The 20,407-nt window shown below is 61.9% G+C and overlaps 2 gene segments (V, D, J or C); both read right to left on the bottom strand.

Moving 5' to 3' along the window:
* Positions 1-20,407, bottom strand: part of LOC111171129 (immunoglobulin heavy constant epsilon-like) — a 112,984-nt gene that overhangs the window by 48,750 nt on the left and 43,827 nt on the right.
* Positions 1,084-20,407, bottom strand: part of LOC111171330 (immunoglobulin heavy constant gamma 2-like) — an 83,652-nt gene continuing 64,328 nt past the window's right edge. Inside the window, 6 exon segments of the C gene segment in view lie at positions 1,084-2,139; positions 5,195-5,328; positions 6,770-7,090; positions 7,175-7,504; positions 7,631-7,699; positions 8,032-8,325. Of these exon segments, the coding sequence occupies positions 2,056-2,139; positions 5,195-5,328; positions 6,770-7,090; positions 7,175-7,504; positions 7,631-7,699; positions 8,032-8,325 (1,232 nt within the window).

The raw sequence follows: 20,407 nt of genomic DNA on the forward strand, positions 1-20,407 counted from the left end.
GCCCAAGGCCGTGTCCCCGGGATGAGCCAGCCCCCTGAAACGCCGGCCTGAGGGAGCCCAGCACGGCCAGCACCCGACCCAGACCCCGGCCCACTTTTTTGGAGCTTTTACTGAGAAGGGCCGACAGCTGTGGATCCTGACTCTGCCCTCTGGGGAGGGTTGTGTCTCCTCTGAGGTGGAATCACCAGGCGGGATGGGTCCCCGGTCTCCGTGAGGGCGGAGTCCTGACCCATCCCTGCCTCCTTGCCGGCTGGCGGGCACAGCGGCCTCATCGCCTCTGCATGGCCACCCTTCCTGGTCCCTCACCAGAGCCCCTGGAGCCCCACTCCTGCTTCTCCTGTGACACACTGGTCACCTCTGTGCAGCCAGCTGAGCTCAGTGCCACCCGACCCCCTCCCCTCCTGCGGTCCTTCTCACTGCCGTCCGTCCTGAGCGGTGAGCCAGGTCTGGCTCTGCTCCCCTTTGGCAGCCCCTCCCCACCGCTGCCCCTCCTGGCCTGGCGTCCTGGCGTCCCCCCGGTCCTCCTTTCTCGCACCCAGCTCGGCTGTTTTGGGCTGAATTGTGTCCCCAAATTCCAGCTTTGAAGCCCGGACCCCCAGGACCTCAGAATGTAACTGTATTTGGAGATGGGGTCTGTAAAGATGTGGTGATGTAAACTGGGGTCTCTAGGGTGGGTCCTAATCCAGTCTGACTGGCGTCCTTAAAAGAGGAGGACATTAGGACAGAGACACGCACAGAGGGACGACCACGTGAGGACACGGAGAAGACGGCGTCTACACGGCACGGAGACAGGCCTTGGGAGAAGCCAGCCCTGCACCTCCAGGATCTGGGATTCCAGCCTCCAGGGTGTCAGACAGTGATGTCTGTTGTCAAAGGCCCCCTGTGGTGTCTGTTACAGCCTCCTGTGGGGACACACCCAACATGTGCGACTTCCCCGTGGCTCCCCCAGGCCCCTGGCTCGCCCCTGCACCCACAGGCCAGGTGGGAACCCCAGGCTTGGGTGGTGGCATGGGGGAGACTGGCTGTGGATTTCACGAGGGTAGACGGCGTGTTAACCTAGGGAGACTTCTCAGCGAGCTAGGCGATTGTAAAGAACGCTTTATTGTCATTAACAAAATGAAGACACAGCGAAGAGCATCAGTGGGCCCCACATTCAGAAAGGAGAAAAGCCTCCCGAGCTGCGATCATGTGGCCCTTCTTTCCAGTCCGGGAGCAGCTCCACCACATGCGCATGCTGACTGCGCTTTTCCGCAGAGACCGGAGAGTTGGTACCGGGCCCTGAGGCGGGGGCCCGGGGTCCGAGGCTGGCCCTACGCGGGTCGCGTCTCTCACCCCCACCCCGGTGCAGGCGGAGCTCCTGCTGTACGTGCCTCAGGCCTTTGGCTGCAGGATGGGCTGGCATGCCTTCTGCCCTCTTTTCCGGGAGCCCCTCCAGCTCAGCCCGCGGGGCACCAGGTCAACAGCGTGCTCCCCGGGAGGCCGGTCTGGCTGGACCTTACCGCCTCCCGCGCTGGGACTCCTGCAGCGGCCTCGGGCCCAGGCCTTGCTCTGAGCAGCGTCCTCGGTGGAGGTGACCTGAGGGACTGTTAGCGGCACCTGCAGAAGCTCTCCTGCTGGCAGAGGCGGGCGGCTCCCCTCCAGCATCTGGCACAGGCCCTCCTCCTGGGGACCCTGTGTCTGGAGCCCGGCTGGGACAAGATGCAGGGGCCAGGCCCTGTGCAGAGGCCCGGACGCCGGCCTCCTCCTCCTGTTCGAGGGGGACCCCCACGCCGACCCGGGCATTCCCGCTGGTCCCTGGGGACCCGGAGGTGTCCTGCAGGGACATCAGCTCAGGTTGGGCATCACCTGCGGTCCCCTCGGGTCTGTGAGTGGGGTGGGGGCAGGTTGTGGTGGCCACGAGGCCAGAGGCCGGGGGTGCAGGTGAGGGTGCTCGTGAGCTCAGAGGCTGGCGAGGTCAGCGGGCGGAGGAGAGGCCTGGTGCAGGCTGAGCGGCACAGGGGGATAGACGTGGTCCTATAGGTCAGGGGCAGCCCAGGACGCAGCCCGTAGTGAGCGCTAGGCACCCTGCCCGATCATGTTCCTGTAGTCGGGGACAATCGTCCGCTTCAGCTCCACCACCGACGAGAAGATCCACTTCACCTGAGGGGTGGCTAGGGTAAGCGCAGGCTGGAAACCACCCGGGCCGCTCCCCGCCCTGTCCCCATTCCCCGGGCCGACGGACAGCGAGGAGTTCCGGGGGGACAGGAGGTCATGATGGGGACAGTGTGTGAGCGTGAGGGACAGTGAGGGGACAGTGAGGGACAGTGATTGACAGTGAGGGACAGTGAGAGGACAGTGAGGGCCCGTGAGGGAGAATGAGGGCCCGTTAGGGACAGTGAGGGGACAGTGAGGAACAGTGAGGGACAGTGAGGGACAGTGAGGGGCCATGAGGGACAGTGAGGTACAGTGAGGGACAGTCAGGGAAGGTGAAGGGTCTGTGAGGGACCATGAGGGACAGTGAGGGACAGTGAGGGCCTGTGAGGGGACAGTGAGGGACAGTGAGGGCCCGTGAGGGAGAGTGTGGGAGAGTGAGGGCCCGTTAGGGACAGTGAGGGGACAGTGAGGGATAGTGAGGGACAGTGAGGGACAGTGAGGGACAGTGAGGGACCGTGAGGGAGAGTGTGGGAGAGTGAGGGCCCATTAGGGACAGTGAGGGGACAGCGAGGAACAGTGCGGGACAGTGAGGGGACAGTGAGGGACAGTGAGGGACAGTGAGGGACAGTGAGGGACAGTGCAGGACAGTGAGGGACAGTGCAGGACAGTGAGGGACCGTGAGGGAGAGTGTGGGAGAGTGAGGGCCCATTAGGGACAGTGAGGGGACAGCGAGGAACAGTGCGGGACAGTGAGGGGACAGTGAGGGACAGTGAGGGACAGTGAGGGACAGTGAGGGCCCGTGAGGGAGAGTGTGGGAGAGTGAGGGCCCGTTAGGGACAGTGAGGGGACAGTGAGGGACAGTGAGGGACTGTGAGGGGACAGTGAGGGCCCGTGAGGGAGAATGAGGGCCCGTTAGGGACAGTGAGGGGACAGTGAGGGACAGTGAGGGAGAGTGTGGGACAGTGAGGGGACAGTGAGGGACAGTGAGGGACAGTGAGGAACAGTGAGGGATAGTGAGGGGACAGTGAGGGACAGTGAGGGACAGTGAGGGACAGTGAGGGAGAGTGTGGGACAGTGAGGGGACAGTGAGGGACAGTGAGGGACAGTGCGGGACAGTGAGGGGACAGTGAGGGACAGTGAGGGACAGTGAGGGACAGTGAGGGGACAGCGAGGAACAGTGAGGGACAGTGAGGGGACAGTGAGGGACAGTGAGGGACAGTGCGGGACAGTGAGGGGACAGTGAGGGACAGTGAGGGACAGTGAGGGGACAGTGAGGGACAGTGAGGGACAGTGCGGGACAGTGAGGGGACAGTGAGGGACAGTGAGGGACAGTGAGGGACAGTGAGGGGACAGCGAGGAACAGTGAGGGACAGTGAGGGGACAGTGAGGGACAGCGAGGAACAGTGAGGGACAGTGAGGGGACAGTGAGGGACAGTGAGGGGACAGTGAGGGACAGTGAGGGACAGTGAGGGGACAGTGAGGAACAGTGAGGGAGAGTGTGGGAGAGTGAGGGCCCATTAGGGACAGTGAGGGGACAGTGAGGAACAGTGAGGGACAGTGAGGGGACAGTGAGGGGCCATGAGGGACAGTGAGGGACAGTGAGGGACTGTGAGGGGACAGTGAGGGACAATGAGGGACAGTGCAGGACAGTGAGGGACCGTGAAGGACTTTGAAGGACAGTGAGGGCCAGTGAAGGACAGGGAGGGACAGTGAGGGACAGTGAGGAAAAGTGAGGGCCCATGAGGGACAGTGAGGGACTGTGAGGGACAGTGTGGGACAGTGAGGGACAGTGAGGGACAGTGAGGGCCTGTGAGGGGCTGTGAGGGACAGTGAGGGACTGTGAGGGGACAGTGAGGGACAGTCAGGGACTGTGAGGGGACAGTGAGAGACAGTGAGGGACAGTGAGGGCCCGTGAGGGACAGTGAGGGACAGTGAGGGATAGTGAGGGACCGTGAAGGACAGTGATGGCCCGTAAGGGACAGTGAGGGCCCGTGAGGGACAGTGAGGGACAGTGAGGGATAGTGAGGGACAGTGAGGGATAGTGAGGGATTGTGAGGGGACAGTGAGGGACAGTGAGGGACCGTGAAGGACAGTGATGGCCCGTAAGGGACAGTGAGGGCCCGTGAGGGACAGTGAGGAAAAGTGAGGGCCCGTGAGGGACAGTGAGGGACTGTGAGGGGACAGTGAGGGACTGTGAGGGATAGTGAGGGATTGTGAGGGGACAGTGAGGGACAGTGATGGCCCGTGAAGGACAGTGATGGCCCGTAAGGGACAGTGAGGGCCCGTGAGGGACAGTGAGGAAAAGTGAGGGCCCGTGAGGGACAGTGAGGGACTGTGAGGGACAGTGTGGGACAGTGAGGGACTGTGAGGTGACATTGAGGGACAGTGAGGGCCCGTGAGGGACAGTGAGGGACAGTGAGGGAGAGTGAGGGCCTGTGAGGGGCAGTGAAGGATGGTGAGGGACTGTGAGGGGACAGTGAGGGACAGTGAGGGCCTGTGAGGGACAGTGAGGGACAGTGAGGGACTGTGAGGGGACAGTGAGGGACAGTGAGGGCCTGTGAGGGACAGTGAGGGACCGTGAGGGACCGTGAGGGACAGTGTGGGACCGTGAGGGACCGTGAGGGACCGTGAGGGACAGTGAGGGACAGTGAGGGACAGTGAGGGGACAGTGAGGGATAGTGAAGGACAGTGAGGGATAGTGAAGGACAGTGAGGGTCTGTGAGGGGACAGTGAGGGACAGTGAGGGCCTGTGAGGGACAGTGAGGGACAGTGAGGGACAGTGAGGGACTGTGAGGGGACAGTGAGGGACCGTGAGGGACCGTGAGGGACAGTGTGGGACCGTGAGGGACCGTGAGGGACCGTGAGGGACAGTGAGGGACAGTGAGGGGACAGTGAGGGATAGTGAAGGACAGTGAGGGATAGTGAAGGACAGTGAGGGATAGTGAAGGACAGTGAGGGTCTGTGAGGGGACAGTGAGGGGACTTGAGGGACAGTGAGGGGCCGGGGGCCAGGAGGAGACACAGTGGGGACAGCGAGGGCGCCGCGGGGTCGGCCCGCCCACCTTGAAGAGCGTCACGGTGGCGCTGTAGCACACGCTGAGCAGGAAGAGGGTGATGAAGATGGAGATGGTCGTCCACAGCCCGTCCAGCTCCCCGTCTTGGGCATCAGCACAGGTCTCCTCCTCTAGCAGCAGCTCTGCACAGGGAGGGTGGGGTCAGTGCTGTGCCTGCCCCCGGGGGCGGGGCTGGGCTCATGGGGCCTCGCAGCGCGGCTCCCAGTGGGGCGCGGTGGTGGCGGGATGCCCCGGGTGGGCCGGGCCGGAGGCACTTGAGGACAGCCGCTGAGCACTGGCCCCAGCCCCCCATTCCTCCAGCCTGGGCCCCCGTCTCGGCCTGGCCAGTGGGTCCTGCTCCCTCCCCTGTGCTGTGCGCTGAGCTGGGGTGCTTGCGGGGAGGGTGCCCGGACCCCCCGCAAGACAGTGGCTCAGGCCCCGGCCGCCTCTCCCGCTGGGGGCCAGACCCGGAGGGCGGGAGTGTCAGCAGAGCGCGTGGGCTGTCCCTGGCCCAGGGAAGGGGCAGCACAGCGCTGGTCTCTGTCCCATGGGCGTTGGAGGGTGGGGACCAGCCTGAGGTCTACGGTGAGGGCTCATGAGACCCAGCTCTGTGGTCGGGTGTGCGTCTGTGCGGCTGCCCTGTGGGAGGGCCCGTGTGCAAGGCCCACGTGTGTGCACGCGTGTGGGTGTTGTGGTGGGTGCACTGCACACGTGTGTACGCAGGCAGGTGAGTGCACGTGGATGAAGGCGGTGGTGTGCCGGCTGGTGTGGCTCAGTGGGGGGCTTGTTTTCAATGGCTCTGGGCTCAGTGTCCGTGGGTGCGTATGGAGGGTCCCTCCCTGGGCACTCAGGGCTGCTTGCCTCTGCCCCTTGTGGGCACAGGGATGAGTGTCCCCACGAGTGCACAGGCCTGCCCCTGGCAGGGACAAGCAGGGCAGAGCCACCTGGCCTGAGGGGCGGGTCCTGATATCCTGTGCCCGACAGTGCAGCAGGGCCGTCCCCCCACCCTGGGTCGCGTGTGGCCCCCGTGAGGGCAGAGAGCCGGCACGCGGACTCTGGAGCCGGGGACAGGAATGTGGGGACGAGGACGGCCAGTGTCCCACTGCTTGGGCTGGAACAGGGGCGGGAAGAAGTGGGTACTCATTCTCCTGAGGGTCTCTGGTGGGCTTCTCCCATTCCGGGCACACACTCCAGCCCCAGCAGCTGCCGGGTGGAGGGCGGCCGGAGCAGCTGTCCCCTCCGGGAGAGGCCCTCCCCGGCCTCGGGCAGCCCCCAAGCGGCCTGCGCAGACCCGCACACTCTGGGTCCGGCCCTGAAGGGGGTCAGCTCTCCCGCACTGGTGGTGACAAACTGTGAGCCAGAGCTGGGTCCGCCCCTGCCCCATGCAGGCCCGGCGTGCCCCAGGGCTCTGCTCGGAAAGAACCATGACAGCATTGCGGGGTCCCAGGGCGGCGCTGGGTGCTTTATTTCATGGCGCCCGGGAGGAATGTACACAGGGCTGGGGCTCAGGTGTCCTCGCTGGACCCTGAGAGCCCACGGGGCGGGAGGGCTCGCTGGGGCAGCACTACCGTGCGGCTCATTTACCCGAAGACTGGGTGATGGACTTCTGTGCGTTGTGATTGTGTAGAGCCTCGTGCAAAACCACACATGTGTAGGTGTCTCCCCGCTGCCAGCTCTTCTTGTCCACCCTGAGCTTGCTGTACAGGAAGAAGGACCCGTCGGCCTCCAGCTGGGGTGGGGTCGTGCCATAGTTGTCCTCTTGCTCCGGCTGCCCGTTTCTCTGCCACTCCACGTCGATGTCGGCCGGGTAGAAGTCGATGACCATGCAGGTTATGCTGACCGAGCTCTTGGCCAGCTCTTCCCGCGCTGGGGCCAGTATGTACACCTGCGGCTCCCGGGGCTGCCCTGTGGGGAGAGGTATGGCTGTTAGCACGATGGTCACTGCTCTTGGCCCCCAGGGACCCTCCTGCGCCCGTCCACCTGACCCACCTTTGGCCTTGGAGATGGTCCTCACGATGGGGGCCGGGAGGCCTTTGTTGTTGACCTTGCACTTGAACTCCTTTCCCTTCAGCCAGTCCTGGTGCTGGATGGGCAGGGCGCTGACCACACGGTAGGTGCTGTTGAACTGCTCCTCCCTTGGCTTCGTCTTGGCCGTGTGCACCTCTGCATCGTCCACGTACCAGGAGAACTGGACATCGGGGTCCTCGTGGCCCACGTCAACCACAACGCAGGTGACCTCGGGTGTTTGGGATATTGTGAGGGTGTCCCTGGGTGTCGGGGGGAAGATGAAGACGGACGGTCCTCCTGGGAGCTCAGGGGCTGGTCGGGGAGACACGGTAGGGAGTCAGCCCCTGGGTGGACCTCCTCTTGGGCACCCATCCCTCCCCCCGCAAGCCCCAAGGCCACGCCTGTGCGAGGTGCATAGGATGAGGCTGGCTGACTTACGTGGACATTTGGGGCACTTGAGGCATTCAGGACACTGGGGGCATTCGGGAGTTGTGGTTCGCTTGATCTCTGCAGAGAACAGACTGGAGGTTACCGGGGTTGGGGACGGCCCAGGGCTGGGCTTAGGGCAGGGACAGGTTTTGGCAGGTGAGACCTGTGCCCACCTCTGTGGCCCCAGGGGCTGGGGGAGGCATCCAGCCTGTGCCCACACTAGATCTGGTGGAAATGCCCAGAGGACCCCCTCCCTGAGCCTGGGAGGCCTTCAGGTGAGGGAGAGAGACAGGCCTCCCGTGACACCCTGGGCGGGATTCACCATCCCTGGTGTGCGGTCCATTCAGGTGGGAGGGCTGACCCCGGGCCTGTCTCGTAGTGGACACCCTGCCTGCGGCCCGTCCTCTCACCGATGCTCTTGTCCACCTTGGTGCTGCTGGCCGGGTGGGCTACGTTGCAGGTGAAGGTCTTGCCAGACGAGGTGCTGGCAGGCACGGTCACAGTGCTGCTGAGAGAGTAGAGCCCCGAGGACCCTCGGACGGATGGGAAGGTGTGCACGTTGCTGGATTGGGTGCCCGAGTTCCAGGTCACGGTCACTGGCTCAGGGACGTAGCTCGAGACCAGGCAGCCCACGACCACTGTGGAGCCGGTTGTGCTCCCACAGCTGGGATCCAGAGGGTAGACTGCTGGGGCCGTGACGGAGGCTGTGAGAGAGGAGGCCGTGTGACTGCCAGGGCCTCACCCCTGCGAGGGTCCAGGCAGGGCATCAGGCGTGCAGGCCTGGGCCATTGCTGAGCCCAGTGACCTTGTGCTTCCAGCGTGTCTGAAGACCAGCGGCCCAGCATGGCTGTCTCCCACCCCAGGTCCCTGCGTCTGCAGCTGTGGGCTCCAGACATAGCTGGGGGCCAGTGCTGGGTGACCACTGAGCCCAGGGTCTAACAGATCCCCGGGGCCCCTACCCTCCTGTGGGTGTCTGGCCTGATCAGGCCCTCGGTCTGAGCCCTGACCAGTGGCTACTGCTCCCTGAGCCCACTGCCCTGCTCTGCTCCTGTCCCCTTGTCCTGGCCTGCTCTTTGCCACCCAGGGCCTGTGTGTTCTGTATCAGCTCTGCCCATTGGCATCCCTGGGAGCCTTGCACTGCCCCTGGCCTTCTCCTCCTGCAGGGTGCTAGCACCCCAAGCCCCATTCCCCGGCTGGACCTGTCCCCTCTGACCCTGCTCTGCGCAGCCCAGGTATGCAGACCCGTCTGAGCCCCCAAAGAGCCCCTCGTTTCCCCTCTGCCAGGTCCACTGCCCTGTCAACCCCACCTCGCTTCTGCACATTCACCCCTCCTGTCCCAGCTCCTACAGTCTCCTGGAACAGGGTTGGGACCCTGGATACAAGAACTGCGGCCCATTGGGTCCCCTCAGGGTCGCCCGTGCCCCTTCAGCCCCAGAGACCTGCACTCCCAGGTTCCCTCTCCACCCGGCCTTGCCATCCACAAAGCCCCTCCCAGCAGATCAGGGCTCCCTTTTCCTCCGCCTTTCTTCCTCTGACTCTGGCACACCTGGGGCAGCCCCTGCCCTCGCAGCCCCCTGCTGCCCTGCACAACCCCGCCTGCTCCCCTGAATTCTTGGGGTAGCCCCCTGCGCCCGGCCTTACCAGCCCCCTGAGCCCCAGCGGAAAGGCTGCTCTCCTTTCTCAGGGCACTCAGGTTCCCCTCATCTAGATGCTCCCTCACCTGCCTCCACCCCTCATCCTGGCCCCTCAGCTGAGCCCGGGCTTCCTGTCCATCGAGTGTCTAGCCTCTGCCCATCTGAGCTCCGGTTCACCGTCTCAGGCCTGAGTCGTCCCTGCCCTTGTGCCCCTTCTCTCCTGCCCTGGGCCCTCCGCACACCCCAGGGGGGCCCCCAGCCCGCTCTCCTGTAGGACTCCCTGCTCTGCCCCCACTGCCAGCTGCCCTGCGTCCTGCCCTCCCAGCCCCCTAGGCTCAGGTCTCTGGGCTCAGCTCAGGGATGCTGTATCCTCAAGTCATCTGCTCAGCTGGCGTCAGACTGCCTACTGTCCCTGGAGCGCTGGACCCACAGCACCAACGGTCCCTGCACCCTATGACACTTGCCTACTCACCTGCTCACCCCAGTACCTGGTCTGCTGAGGTCCTGGGCAGGTCCCTGTCCTCCCAAACCCCTGCTCACCTGCACAAGCTCTCCCTGCTCCCCAAAGCTCCCAGGGCAGTCCCATCCCCTCCCAGGCTCCTGTTCACCTGCACAAGGCGTACCTGCTACCCCAAAGCTCCTGGGGCAGCCCCTTACCCTTCCACCCACCATGCTCAGCTGCAGAAACTCTACCTGCTCCCTCATGCTCCCAGGCAGCCCCCTGCCCACCCAGTCCCAGGCTCAGCTACGCTAGCTCTACCTGCTCCCCCAAAGATCCCAGGCAGCCCCCTGCCATCCCGGATCCGGGCTCACCTGCAGAAGCTCTCCCTGCTCCCCCAAAACTCATGGGCAGGCCCCTGCCCTCCCAGACCCAGGCTCACCTGCATTAGCGCTACCTGCTCCACCAAGGCTCCTGGGAAGCCCCCTACACTCCCAGCCCCGTGTTCACCTGCAGAAGCTCTACCTGCTCCCCCAAAAGCTCCAGGGCAGCCCCCTGCACTCCCAGCCCCAGGCTCACCTGCAATAGCTCTACCTGCTCCTCCAAAGCTCCCAGGCAGCGCCCTGCCATCCCAGGCCCAGGCTCACCCACACTAGCTCTACCTGCTCCTCCAGAGCTCCCAGGCAGCCCCCTGCCCTTCCAGCCCCAGGCTCACCTACACTAGCTCTACGTGCTCCCCCAAAGCTCCCAGGCAGGCCCCTGCCCTCTCAGCCCCAGGCTCAGCTACAGTAGCTCTACCTGCTCCCCCAAAGCTCTCAGGCAGCCTCCTACCCTCCCAGCCCCAGGCTCATCTACATTAGCTCTCCCTGCTCCCCCAAAGCTCCCAGGCAGCCCCCTGCCCTCCCAGCCCCGTGCTCACCTGCAGAAGCTCTACCTGTTCCGCCAAAGCTCCAGGGCAGCCCCCTGCCCTCCCAGCCCCAGGCTCACGTGTATTAGCTCTAACAGCTCTCCCAATGCTACTAGGAAGCCCCCTACCCTCCCAGCCCCGTGCTCACCTGCAGAAGCTCTACCTGCTCCCCAAAAGTTCCAGGGCAGCCCCCTGTCCTCCCAGCCCCAGGCTCACCTGCACTAGCTCTACCTGCTCCTCCAAAGCTCCCAGGCAGGCCCCTGCCCTCCCAGCCCCAGGCTCACCTACACTAGCTCTACCTGCTCCCCCAAAGCTCCCAGGCAGCCCCCTGCCGTCCTAGCCCCAGGTCACTTACACTAGCTCTACTTGCTCCCCCAAAGCTGCCCGGCAGCCCCCTGCCCTCCCAGGCCCAGGTTCACCTACACTAGCTCTACCTGCTCCACTAAAGCTCCCAGGCAGTCCCCTGCCCTCCCAGGCCCAGGTTCACCTACACTAGCTCTACCTGCTCCACTAAAGCTCCCAGGCAGCCCCCTGCCCTCCCAGGCCCAGGTTCACCTACACTAGCTCTACCTGCTCCACTAAAGCTCCCAGGCAGCCCCCTGCCCTCCCAGGCCCAGATTCACCTACACTAGCTCTACCTGCTCCACTAGAGATCCCAGGCAGCCCCCTGCCCTCCCTGCCTTAGGCTCACCTACACTAGCTCTACCTTCTCCCCCAAAGCTCCCAGGCAGCCCCCTGCCCTCCCAGCCCCAGGCTCACGTGTATTAGCTCTAACAGCTCTCCCAATGCTACTAGGAAGCCCCCTACCCTCCCAGCCCCGTGCTCACCTGCAGAAGCTCTACCTGCTCCCCAAAAATTCCAGGGCAGCCCCCTGCCCTCCTAGCCCCAGGCTCAGCTACACTAGCTATACCTGCTCCCCAAAAGCTCACAGGCAGGCCCCTGCCCTCCCAGCCCCAGACTCAGCTACATTAGCTATACCTGCTCCCCAAAAGCTCACAGGCAGGCTCCTGCCCTCCCAGCCCCAGGCTCACCTACACTAGCTCTACCTGCTCCCCCAAAGCTCCCCGGCAGCCCCCTGCTCTCCCAGCCCCAGGTCACCTACACTAGCTCTACCTGCTCCCCCAAAGCTCCCAGGCAGCCCCCTGCTCTCCCAGACGCAGGTTCACCTATACTAGCTCTACCTGCTCCCCCAAAGCTCCCGGGCAGCCCCCTGCCCTCCCAGCCCCAGGTCACCTACACTAGCTCTACCTGCTCCCCCAAAGCTCCCGGGCAGCCCCCTGCCCTCCCAGCCCCAGGTTCACCTACACTAGCTTTACCTGCCCCCCCAAATCTCCCAGGCAGTCCCCTGCCCTCCCAGCCCCAGGTTCACCTACACTAGCTCTACCTGCTCCCCCAAAGCTCCCAGGCAGCCCCCTGCCGTCCTAGCCCCAGGTCACCTACACTAGGTCTACCTGCTCCCCCAAAGCTCCCTGGCAGCCCCCTGCTCTCCCAGCCCCAGGTCACCTACACTAGCTCTACCTGCTCCCCCAAAGCTCCCAGGCAGCCTCCTGCCCTCCCAGACGCAGGTTCACCTATACTAGCTCTACCTGCTCCCCCAAAGCTCCCGGGCAGCCCCCTGCCCTCCCAGCCCCAGGTCATACACTACCTCTACCTGCTCCTCCAAAGCTCCCGGGCAGCCCCCTGCCCTCCAGGCCCCAGGTTCACCTACACTAGCTCTACCTGCTCCCCCAAAGCTCCCCGGCAGCCCCCTGCTCTCCCAGCCCCAGGTCACCTACACTAGCTCTACCTGCTCCCCCAAAGCTCCCAGGCAGCCCCCTGCCCTCCCAGACGCAGGTTCACTTATACTAGCTCTACCTGCTCCCCCAAAGCTCCCGGGCAGCCTCCTGCCCTCCCAGCCCCAGGTTCACCTACACTAGCTCTACCTGCTGCCCCAAAGCTCCCAGGCAGCCCCCTGCCGTCCTAGCCCCAGGTCACCTACACTAGGTCTACCTGCTCCCCCAAAGCTCCCCGGCAGCCGCCTGCTCTCCCAGCCCCAGGTCACCTACACTAGCTCTACCTGCTCCCCCAAAGCTCCCAGGCAGCCCCCTGCCCTCCCAGCCCCAGGTTCACCTACACTAGCTCTACCTGCTCCACTAAAGCTCCCAGGCAGCCCCCTGCCCTCCCAGGCCCAGGTTCACCTACACTAGCTCTACCTGCTCCCCCAAAGCTCCCAGGCAGCCCCCTGCCTTCCCAGTCCCAGGTTCACCTACACTAGCTCTACCTGCTCCACTAAAGTTCCCAGGCAGCCCCCTGCCCTCCCAGGCCCAGGTTCACCTACACTAGCTCTACCTGCTCCACTAAAGCTCCAGGCAGCCCCCTGCCCTCCCTGCCCCAGGTTCACCTACACTAGCTCTACCTTCTCCCCCAAAGCTCCCAGGCAGCCCCCTGCCTTCTCAGCCCGAGGCTCACCTACACTAGCTCTACCTTCTCCCCCAAAGCTCCGAGGCAGCCCCCTGCCCTCCCAGCCCCCTGCTCACCTGCTGCCTCCCCGCCACTTGTCCCTGGAGCTCTGGCCCTCAGCACCCCTGCCCCTCTGGCCCACCCCCGAGCCCTCACCCTAGTGCAGCTTCCCTCCTGCCTCCTTTCGTTCCCGGGGCTGAGCTCTGTTCCCTGGAGTCGCTAGGTGCCCACCCTGTCTCCGACCCCTCTCCCCTGGCAGAGCCCCTGTCGCACCGTGGGCCCCTCTCAGAGGAGCTCCTGGCCTTCCGAGCTTCACCCTCTTTCTCCCACCACCCCGGCATCCTGCTCTGGTCGCTTCTCCCTCCAGTTGCTGGGTCACCTGCCCTCTGCCTCCCTGCTCCCGGCCCTCAGGCCCTGGCTCCCCCCGCCCCTTGTGTAGCCTGTTCAGCTGCGTGCTCAGCCCCTCCCCTGTGCGGCCAGCTCGGGGCACACAGGAGCCCAGGCCAGCCCTGCCTGCTGTGCTCCCGGCGCTCCCGCTGTCCTGGGCCCCGGCCCCAGCCCAGAGCCCACCGCCACCCCGCCTGCCACTGCCCTGGGACTCAAGCCGGCCCCACTGTCCTGGACCGGACCCTCAGCCCCCCGCCATGGGGGGGGGGACTTTCCTTCCCCTGTGCTAGCCAGCATCCTCCCTCTGTCCTCGCTCAGACCCACCTGTCCATCCTGGCCTCGTCCTCAGCCCCAGCCCAGCCCTGTGCCTGCAGCACATCTGGCTGAGCGAAGCCCTGAGGCTCCCGTCCCCCAGCCCATCACGGACCTCGAAGGCCAAGCAGCCCCACCGAGCTCTGCCGCCCCTGGGTTTCCAGCCCTGTTGGTGTGGACACGCCCCTGCCTGGGCTCCCTAGTCCCTGCCCTGGGCAGCATGTGAGCCCTGGGCGGCCCGCCTTCCCCGTGCCCGCTGGGCTGCTCCCGCCACTCTGTGGGTCCCCGAGGCCAGTCTTCCCTCTGTGGCTCCATTCCACTGCCTGCCCTGGTCCTCTCAGACCCCACTCACCAAGGCTTGGGGTGCTGGCCTCGCTCCCCTGCAGCCCAGGGCTCCACGCCCCCTCCCTGCTCTGGCCCCAGGCACATGTGGCTCTTCAGGGCTGTGCTCTGTGTCTGCAGCCCTGCTTCCTAGGACTGGTAACCAGGTCCTGGAAGTGTGAACTCCTTGTCCACAACCCTGCAAATACTAAGAACAGGACTGAAACCTAGCGGCATGGCTTGCTTCCTGAAGTTCCCTTTTCTTTTGGGTGTTTTCTGTCTCAGAGGGCCTGGGGAAGTCCAGATGCCGCAGAGATGCATTATTTTGGTGTTTGTGGTGTGGTGAGTGGGGCCCAGGGACCCAGGGGACAGAGTGGGAAACCCGGCCATCACGGCTCCACCCTCCTGAGGGAATATGCCTGCTTGGCCCACAGAACCCTGGGTAATAGGCCCCTCGCCTGAGCCCTCTGGGCCTCTGAACTCTGATGGGCACTACTGCCACCTCCCCCAGCACAGATCCCCAGGACATCCTGCCCGCCTCTGGAGCAGATCCCCAGGGAGTGTCGGTGTGAGGGGGCAGAGCAGATCAGGGCTGCGCCCTTGACCTTGTGTGAAGTGCTCTACTGCCCCTCTCATGTTCTATTGGAACCAAATACTCGGGCTCTCTGGACAAGCCTCAGAGTTGCCCAATCCTGGGTTTTCTATGCCCGACCCCAGCAGGCTGCATGGTCCGTGTCGGAGTCCGTGGGATGCCTGGTCTCCCAGCGCAGATAGCGGCTCTCAGAAGGGCCTTCGCCACAAGTGGACTCTCCTGTCAACAGAGTCTGGGCACTCGTATGCTGGGAAGGAGGCCACCGGGCCCTGAAGAATGGTCTTAACTGCTCACAGGTCCTCAAAGAGGCCAAGAGGTTCACTCACCGCCCCTAGTTTCCTCCTTATTTTACCTTTCCTAATAATTGAAACCTTTTCTTCCTGTTATTGGCCACCCGGTTTTTCCTTACAGTGCAGGACCCACTGCTCACATTTCTTTCTTGTCATTGGTTGCCGAGTGCTCTTTGTATATGAAGGAGTCCTGCCCTGTGTCACATGTGCTCATGTGCTCTGCCCTGTTTCCATGGGACTTCAGAGCCCCTTGTGGGCGGGCTTCTCCAGCTCTTTACCCTCAGGAGGAGGCTCAGCCCATGCCCACCACTGTGCTTGGCCAGCCGGCCCTCTCCCTGGTGCCTGTGGCTCCTGCCTGCGCGGCTCCCAGCTTTCTTCTTGAGGACGGTGGCGGCCAGCCCCAGACAGCTATCGCTTGTTCATTGGGACGTCCGGGCAGGCTGGTGGGATGGGGCCTGAGGACTGGCCTGTCTGCGTGAGCTCAGTGGGTGGACAGCTGGGTGGTGACTGGGGCCCCAGGAGGCTGATGCCAGCCTCCACCCTGGTGCTTGTGCAGCTGTGTTCCTGCGGCCTCCTGCACTGACCACTGAATGAGCCCCTCAGGGTTTGCCCACGGGGATAGGGATTGTTGCCTTTACCTTCATGTGGGGAGGGGTGGTGAGTCTGGGCTGGAGGCCAGTGGCGCAGGCGTGGTGGAGCCTGAACCAGGGTCTCAGTGGGCATTGAAGGACTCTTGAGGCGGAGCCTGGCTGGACACTTGGGTCCTCAGGGCCCAGAACGGCCCTCTGCCCCCTTCCCTCTGGCCCCTTGTCCACGTCCTCGGGGTGGGGAACCTCCTGCTCCCCAGGTACCACAGGCACCTCCCCAAGGTATGCTCAGGTGGCAAGGGATTCTTTAATGAATTTTACTAGGAAAAGTTAGGAGACAGAGGTTGAACTGATTCCTGTGCTGGGCCCATCTATCTCCTACCTCAAATCGCCCCTGAGATATGTGGACCCAAGAAGTCTTTATTGGCAGGATGTAGGGCGATGGCCCCTCTTCTGTAGCTTCTTCGGGCTGGTATTGGGCTCATGGACCCTACCTAACTGGGGCTACAGAACTCTCGCCCTGCCTTGTTAAGGGGCCCCAGGGTGAGTTCTGCTGCCACCCTGACAGGATCTGTTTCAGGGAGTGGCTGGAATCCCTGCATCCCATCATCTCACATGGAATTGCCATAATCTAGAGGAGACAAATCTTTCTAAGAGGATAAACAGACATGGGCCAAAGAGGAGAAGAGGAAAGATAGAGGTTCAAGGTCCTATGAGTGGAAGGAACCGAGAGAACAAGGACCAGGTGAGAGCCACCCCTGGGTTGCCTGCTCCCTGAGTTGAGAGGCTTCAGATAAGAAGCCCTGAGTACCTTTTTGGACTCGACCTGTTTGGTTTACCCAAAACCAGCGTTGTTTTTTAACATGGCGCACATTCCCCCTTGGGCAGCAGCTAGCACGTTGATGGCCTTCTCAGGGGTCACTGTATCTGCAGAGATGTGGTTAGGGATAGGATCTAGCTCCCTCTTTTCATTAGCCTCAGTTAGGGTCAAAATAAGGGGTTGCTCAGGGTCTCCTAATCATAATATGGCCCCAAGGAATCCCAGAAGATCTCTCCCCAGCAGTGGGCTGGGGCTTTCGGGGACAACCAGAAAGGCATGCGAGCTCAAAGGCTGTTGAAGCCGGCAAACGAGAGGCCCAGTGAAGTAACGGGTGAGGGGCTTTCCGTCGACACCAGTTACAGTGCAGCTTTTAGAGGAAAGAGGCCAGCGTGAGAAATCAGGACAGAGTAAGAGGCTCCCGTATGGACTAAAAAGTCAATCTTCCTACCTGCCACGTCAAGGACGCCCAGGGCCCCTTGATGGAGATGGACATCTCGTTGGGGGGAGCTGCCAGAATCCCCGGGCTGACTCAGTCGTCCAGCATGGCAGTCCCAGGAGCAGGAACCCCCCTTCCCCTTCGGGACCGAGGGCAGTCCCACTCTGATGACCCGTCTGCTTGCAGACTGGGCATGGCCTGGGGGGCTCCTTCTGGCATTCATGGGCCCAATGGCCAGTCGGCTTGCATTTGAAGCATTCCCCTTTTCTGATCTTATTTCCGGACTGATGGTTGAACTTTCTTGTGTCCTTTGGGTTCTCCCGAGGTTGCAAAACGTGGCTGACAGCTGGGCTATCAGCTGAGCTTGAGCTCTGACATGCCTCTACTCATGCTGAGTTCTTTCTCCCCCCTCCGGTTGATCTTGATTATTAAATACCCGCAAGACCACCTCTGCGAGCTGGTGCATAGGGGTTTGTGGGCCTAACTGTGACTTTTGGGGTTTTGCCTAATATCAGGGGCAGGCTGGCTGATGAAATGTTGTCCCAGCAGGGATTGCCCCTCAGGAGTGAAGGGGCCTCTGTTAGTAAACTTTCTAAACACCTCCACAAGGCATCATGAAGAGCTGCATTTTCTTCTTTCTCTTGGGTCACTTCCTTGACCTTTTCATGGCTGACTGGCTTCCTAAAGTACTTTCTCTTTCCTTCTAATAGGCATTGGACCATCGTGACCTGACAGGTCACCCAGAGGGAGCGGCCAGAAGTTTAAGAACGCGCACGCGCGCACACACGGAGCTCAGGGTATGTCCCGGCAGGAAGGTTGGCGCTGTTCTAAACAAGTGACAAGACAGAGGAAGGGGACTTTGAGCTCCTGGGCCCGGGTACGTGGGAAGGCAGATGCGGGTGTGGGGAGGCATGAGTCGGGCTTAACCTGAACACCCTCCAGTGGTGACGGGCTGATAAGGGCCTGCTGCGCCCTGAGGAATCGCTCTGCCCTTCCCGGTGGAAGGTGGGAGGCGAGGGTTTTTCTTGTGTTTGTTTTTTAACTTGCCCATGGCTCAGAATAATTCTTACCTCAGAGGAGCACATCTGGGGCTCCCCACATTCGGCCCACACCCGTGTCAGCAAGCACTCCCCCCACTGCGTTCTTCTCGACTGCTCTCAATCCACTAAGCGTGGGTGGGCGCCGGCTCCTGGGGCTCCCGCTGGGCTGCACCCAGAGTCTTGAGAATCAGAAAACCCCGTCCCCGCCCCATCCCTGTAGAGTTTGACGACCAGGGTGCCGTTAGCACCCCCTTGGGCCGGCCCCTCCGCCCGTCACGTGGATGCGGCGGAAGCAGAGTTAGGCCTGGTTCCCCGACCCCCGCTGCACCCCGCCTCCCACGATGGGGCAGCGGCCCCCGCGGCAGAGTCCACCCTGGGCTGAGACCCGCCAGGACACGCAAGCAGGCTGCTTGGTGGGAGTGGCAGCCGCACGGTGGGTGGGCTCTGTCCTGGAGCAGCGAGGCTGCTGAGTCCGCGGTGGGACCCGTAGACGTGCAGGCGCAAGCAGGGCGGTTGCGCATTTACAGAAGGAGACTCGGAGCCCTTGTGTTCTTGCGTGCCCAGCGGCAGCAGCTGCAGGTGGAATCGGCCAAAGATTGGCCAGATGCTGCTGCCTGGGTCTTGCTCCCCCGGCTTCCTGGGGGTGGGGGCTCTCTCCTGGTGCAGAGGGGGCCCGCAGCTCACTGGGAAGGAAGGTGTGGGAGTGGGAGGGGCTCCCGAGGACTGAAGGAGCAGTGGCCGGGGGAGGTTCCGGGAGAGAATGTGGGTTAACCCCTCCCCGGGGGCTCACAGACGGCTCTGCACGCTGAGGTTTGTTGTCTAGTGACTTCTGCCTGACTTCAGAGCACTCGCCATCACCTGGTGGAGGCGCCCGCCCAGCTAACTGAGCTGGAATTTGTCAGGCGTGGCACTGTTGTTAGGACAGTGGCTCCGTGATTTGTGAGCCCTTCCCCAAGACGGCGCAGCTGCCGTGAAGACAGTGACACGTATTGCGGTGCAGGACCAGCGGTGACCAGGAGGAGAACGCAGCCCCTTGGCTGTGACCTTTGTGGCTGGGCGTGGGCGTGGGGCGTTGATTGGTCCCCTTCCTCTGCCTCAAGCGTGGAAAGTTGCCACATTCCTCCCGACGGCGGGACTCACCTTCACAGCCAAGCCAAGTGCAAGAGCCCCGGTAACACAGTATTCTTTCCTAGGGGAAGTCTCTACATTTTGTCTCTAAAGGTGGAGAAGGGCTCCGGCTGCCCATAGCAGGACCACATGGAGGCCACCTTCTCGAGAAGCTCATGTGCCTGGTGGGCACCCAGTGCAGATTACAAGTGCCCGCCCCACTTTTCAGCAGGTTTGTGACACCCATCGTCCTTCATATCCAAGATGCAGTGCCTTGCACGGTGCTCTATTACTTTACGCACCATTTAGAAAGAAAAATGCCGCCCAGGGAACAGAACGGACCCAATGCTTAAAACTTAGCATTTTTACATTGTACGTATGGAAACATGGCCTTTAGACTTAATCAGGCATTGGTGCTGGGCTCTCGATCTGGCTTTCCAGTGCAACTTTGACCCCCTCTTCAGGACTGCTGCTAAGTGCATTGGACCTGCCCTCCCATCCTCTCTGGAGTCAGTTGGTTCCTTTGGGTTAGGAGAAAACTCCATTGTGTCTCAGGATATATTAGTCTCCAGGGAAACAGAATCAATAGGATGTACCTATGTCTGTACCTATATCTGTATCTGTCTCTGTCTCATCTGTATCTAGAAGATTTATTATAAGGCAGTGGCTCACACGATGATAATCCACAATGTGCAGGGCGGCCCTCAGGCTGGAGACCCAGGGGAGCTGACGTGGAGAGTTCAGATCTGAGGGTCGTCTGCTTTGGCTTGCTGAGAGAGGATGTCTGGAGGGAAAGGTTTTTGAGATCCCACATGTCTGACAATGTCTTTATTCTACCCTTACATTTTATTATCAGTTTGGGTGCAGAATTCTGTTAGAAATAATTTTTCTTCGCATAGCTTAAGCCATCTGATTGCACGTCCCCCTCAGCGACAGAACATTCTAGAATCACCTAAGGAGCTCACGTAAGGGGTGACCTCTCCCCACCCAGGTCCACCTCCAAGTGCTGGACTGGAGCAAAGGTAATTTGATGGAGAAGGGGTAGTCTTTTCAACAGATGGTGCTGAAACATCTGGATGTCCACATGCACAAAATGAACCTAAGTGTAAACTTAACAGCAGTCACAAAATTAACTCTTTGACCTAAATATAAAACATAAAACTATGGAACTTCTAGAAAATAGCAGAAAATCTAGGTGATCATGGTGTTGGCAATGAGATTTTAGATACAACACCAAAAGCACACTTCATGAAAAAGAAAAGTTCATTAGCTGAACTTACTTAAAATGAAAAATGTCTGCCTGTGAAAGACACTGTCAAGAGAATGAAAATACAAGCCACAGATGTCTAGAAACATGCAAAACACGTAGCTGATAAAGGACTTGTGTCCAAAATGTGCAGAGCACTGTTAAAATCCAACAGTAAGGAAACAAACAACCCAATTTAAAAATGAGCAAAAGATCTGAGCAGACCTCT

The sequence above is a fragment of the Delphinapterus leucas genome, chromosome 2 (genome assembly GCF_059928025.1).
Source record: "Delphinapterus leucas isolate spDelLeu-1000000601 "Yukka" chromosome 2, BTC_Dleu_Yukka2, whole genome shotgun sequence".
NCBI lineage: Eukaryota > Metazoa > Chordata > Mammalia > Artiodactyla > Monodontidae > Delphinapterus > Delphinapterus leucas.